This window comes from Camarhynchus parvulus, chromosome 5, assembly GCF_901933205.1.
Source record: "Camarhynchus parvulus chromosome 5, STF_HiC, whole genome shotgun sequence".
Lineage (NCBI taxonomy): Eukaryota > Metazoa > Chordata > Aves > Passeriformes > Thraupidae > Camarhynchus > Camarhynchus parvulus.
Window position 1 is genome coordinate 57,973,944 of NC_044575.1, and position 3,615 is coordinate 57,977,558.

General features: G+C 54.7%; 1 protein-coding gene across 1 annotated transcript in view; it reads right to left on the reverse strand.

Annotated features, from left to right (window-relative positions):
• TMEM260 (transmembrane protein 260) overlaps positions 1 to 856 on the reverse strand; it is a 32,559-nt gene extending 31,703 nt beyond the window's left edge. Inside the window, exon 1 of the mRNA XM_030950389.1 lies at positions 682 to 856. Within this exon, the coding sequence (XP_030806249.1) occupies positions 682 to 838 (157 nt within the window). The 5' untranslated portion in view covers positions 839 to 856. The remainder of the gene's footprint in view (positions 1 to 681) is intronic.
• Positions 857 to 3,615: the final 2,759 nt, after the last annotated feature.

A 3,615-nucleotide genomic window follows, 5' to 3' on the forward strand; every position in this document is an offset into this window, starting at 1 on the left:
CTTATGGGGTGACAGCAACCCCCTGGAATGACACCAATGCCCCAGTCTCTGTAGGATAACAGCAACCATATGGGGAACAATGAAATATCAGAAATATCTTATAGGATGAGCAGTCCTATGGGATGACAGCTAACCTAATGGGGTGACAGCAATGCACCAGCCCCTCTGGGGTGAACAGACCTATAGGGGAGAGAGCCATGCACCAGTCACCCTATGGGGTGACAGCAACACACCCGTCCCTATAGGATGAGCATCCTTATAGGGTGACAGTGAAGTACCAGCCCCTATAGGATGAGCATCCCTATGGGGTGACAGTGAAGTAGCAGCCCCTATAGGATGAGTATCCTTATAGGGTGACAGTGAAGTAGCAGCCCCAGTAGGATGAGCATCCCTATAAGCAGCAAGCCGATGGGGTGACAACAACGCACCACTCCCTCTGGAGTGAGCAGCTCTCTGTGGGGACAACCCAGCGGGGTGACACCGATCCTCCTGGGGTGACACCAACGCACCGGCTCCTTTGGACAGACCAACCCTACACAGGTGACACTGAAGCACGAGCTCCCGTGGGGTGACAGCCGCCCGGCGGGGTGACAGGGATGCCCCGGTCCCTGAGGGCTCGTCCCCCCCGCCCCCGCCATGCACCGGCCGCTACGGGCCGAGGGTCCCCACCCGGTACGTTACCCGCATCCCCGCCGGGCAGGGCGGGCGGCAGCGTGGCCGTGTAGAGAGCAGCCACGGCAGCGCCCAGGGCCCCGGCAGCGGCTCCTCCCGCCCCATTCCCGATCCCGATCCCGGTGCCGGTGCCAGTGCCGGCCCCGGGCCCGGGCCCCGCGCCCATGTGCGCCGCCACCTTCCGGGTTCGGGCGGGCTGTGCCATCCACCGCCCCGCGGGGGGAGCATCCCTGTCCCGCTCGCCGTCTCGCTCTCCCCAAAGCTCCTTCAGGGCCTTCTCTTAATACAAATCTCAGATAGAGAACAGAGAGAGCCGCGAACCCGGTGAGGTGATCCAGTGCGGCCTCCCACTCTCTTCCATCCTCCCCCTCGGAGAGGAGTTGGTACAGCCGGAGAGGGCGTGGCGGAGGGTGAGTGCGGCCGGGCGGCCGGGCGGGACCAAGGCGAGCGGGGGGGGGGACGGGCAAAAACCACCGCGGAGAGGCGGGAGGAGAAGGGGATCCGTGCGCGTCTTGCCTTTGCCTTGCTCCCGGGATCGTCCCTTCAGGACGGGGTTTTTTAAGGATCAGCTCCTTCTGGCCTCTGTCAGACACATCAAAGCCCTCCTCGGACAGTGCAGGCTGCACCCCCTCCACCACAGCCCCAATGTGCCCATACACAAATAATAAAGATTTAACCCTGGTTGGAGTGGCACAAGATGCTGGTGAAGGGAAAGATTGAAGGTGTCAGCGCATGGATTATCAAAAACGGCGATTCCCGCTGCGGGAAGCAGTTAAGGAAGGCAAATAGCATCCCGAGACCTATCGATGGAGGACTAAAACACATCCGTGGAAATCATTATGGGATTGTACCAAAGAGCGGCGAGGCCGTACCTGCAGAATTGAGACAGATTAAAGAGAGGCTTTTGAATACAAATGAAAAAAGGTATAGGAGAGGGTAACGAGGATAATAAACAGCCTTATGGATTAGATCTAAGTGGAGACGTTAGAAAATTAGGTTTGCATTTATTAAGGAAAAAAAAAAAAAAAAGAGCAGGATTAAGGGCTGACAACGGAGGGAACGTGCGTGGTGTTCTGGGGGCTGGAGAAGGGCCCCGCTGAAACAGCAGCAAAAACCCCTGGAAGGTGAAACCAAGGGAGGCATTCAGGGAATTCCGGGGTCCCCAGCACAGGAGGGACATGGACCTGCTGGAGTGAATCCCGAGGAGGCCACCAAGATGATTTGAGGGATGGAGCCCCTGTGCTGTGGGGAAAGGCTGGGAGAGCTGGGGGTGTTCAGAGGAGGCTTTGGGGTGACCTCATTGGGGCCTTCCAGTACCTGAAGGGGCTCCAAGGAGCTGGAGAGGGACTTTTTATAGGAACATGGAGTGATAGGACAACAGGGAATGGTTTCAAACTAGAAGAGAGTAGTTTAGACGGAATATTGGGAAGAAGTTCTTCCCTGTGAGGGAGGTGAGGCCCTGGCACAGGGTGCCCACAGAAGCTGTGGCTGCCCCTGGATCTCTGGAAGTGTTGATCCCTTGAGTGTTCTTCAAGAATGCAACACGTTCCTGTTTGGTTTTTTGACATCTGTGGTACTTGGAGGAGCTTAGTGCTCCGTGCATGAAATGGGCTGTCACAGAGTGTGCTCAGCAGCCTGGCTTTCCCATGAGCTTCCTGGGAATGTTGTTCAGCCTGGAGAAGATTCCAGGGAGACCTTAGAGACTCTTCCAAAACCTAAAAGAGCTCCAGGAGAGATGAGGAGAGACTTGGACAAGGGCCTGGAGTGATAGGACAAGGGGGAATGGCTTCCCACTGCCAGAGGGCAGGGTTAGGTGGGATATTGGAAGGAATTGTTCCCTGTGAGGGTGGGGAGGCCCTGGCACAGGTGCCCACAGAAGCTGTGGCTCCCCCTGGATCCCTGGAAGTGTCCAAGGCTAGACTGGACAGGGCTTGGAGCAACCTGGGATAGTGGAAGGTGTCCCTGCCCATGGCAGGGGTGGAATGAGATGGGTTTTGAGGCCCCTTCCAACCCAAGCCATCCTGGTATTTTATGAATTTAGGCAAGCTCTGTGCACTCAACTGGGCTGTACAGAAAAGATGAAGTTTTGACCCACTCAGAAGTCACTGGTTTGGAGGCTGTGAGCACCACCTGGGCCCAGCAGCTGCCTCTCATCCCAAAGGGAACCTGCCAGCTCTGTGGAGACCCAGAGCTTCCAGGGACCCAACTCCTTGGCAGGTTTCTGCCCTCCTTGGCTGAGCACCATCGGGGAGAGGAAAAAGACACGTTCCAATCCTCCTCCAGCCATTGTCACTATGGAAATGAGCGGGGTCATTGTTCCCGTGCCCGCTGGGGCTCCTAAAATGTAATTTTAGCAGCAAAGTGCGCAGCCCGTGTGAGAAAGCAGGCTGGTGGCGAGGCTCTTTATCCGGAGCGTGGCTTTTTTCTTTGCCGTATTTTTCCTTCTTTGTGTTTCCCTTGGAAAAGGCATCCAAAGACAAATGTGAGCCGTGGCTGATTACAATTATATTGATGGGGGAGGTAGCAATTTACGGGCAAATATCGAAACATGGAAGAATGGCTGGTAATAATAGGGTGAGGACAAACTGTTCTTTAATTGTCCTGCAAGTTGTTTCATATCTTTGTCATGCAGAAGCTGGAACTTTTAGGGTGCCAGTGACAAAGTACTTTGCTGTAATGTGGTAGGGCAGGCTCACAGCAGCCTTTATCTTACTGAATAACTACCACCATTTCAAAGGCTGGGATTACAGGCACACTTTATGTTGAAAAGGGGAATTTACATGTTTCTTCTGTAAGCAGAAATCTATTAATTCGTGAGATTTGCCTCCCCTTTCTTCATCAGCCATGACCCAGGGGTTTGACCAAGACAGGAAGGACATGCAAACCTTCTTTTTTTTTTTTTTTTTAGGGACAGGTGAGATATTTTTTGGCTGTTTTCACCCA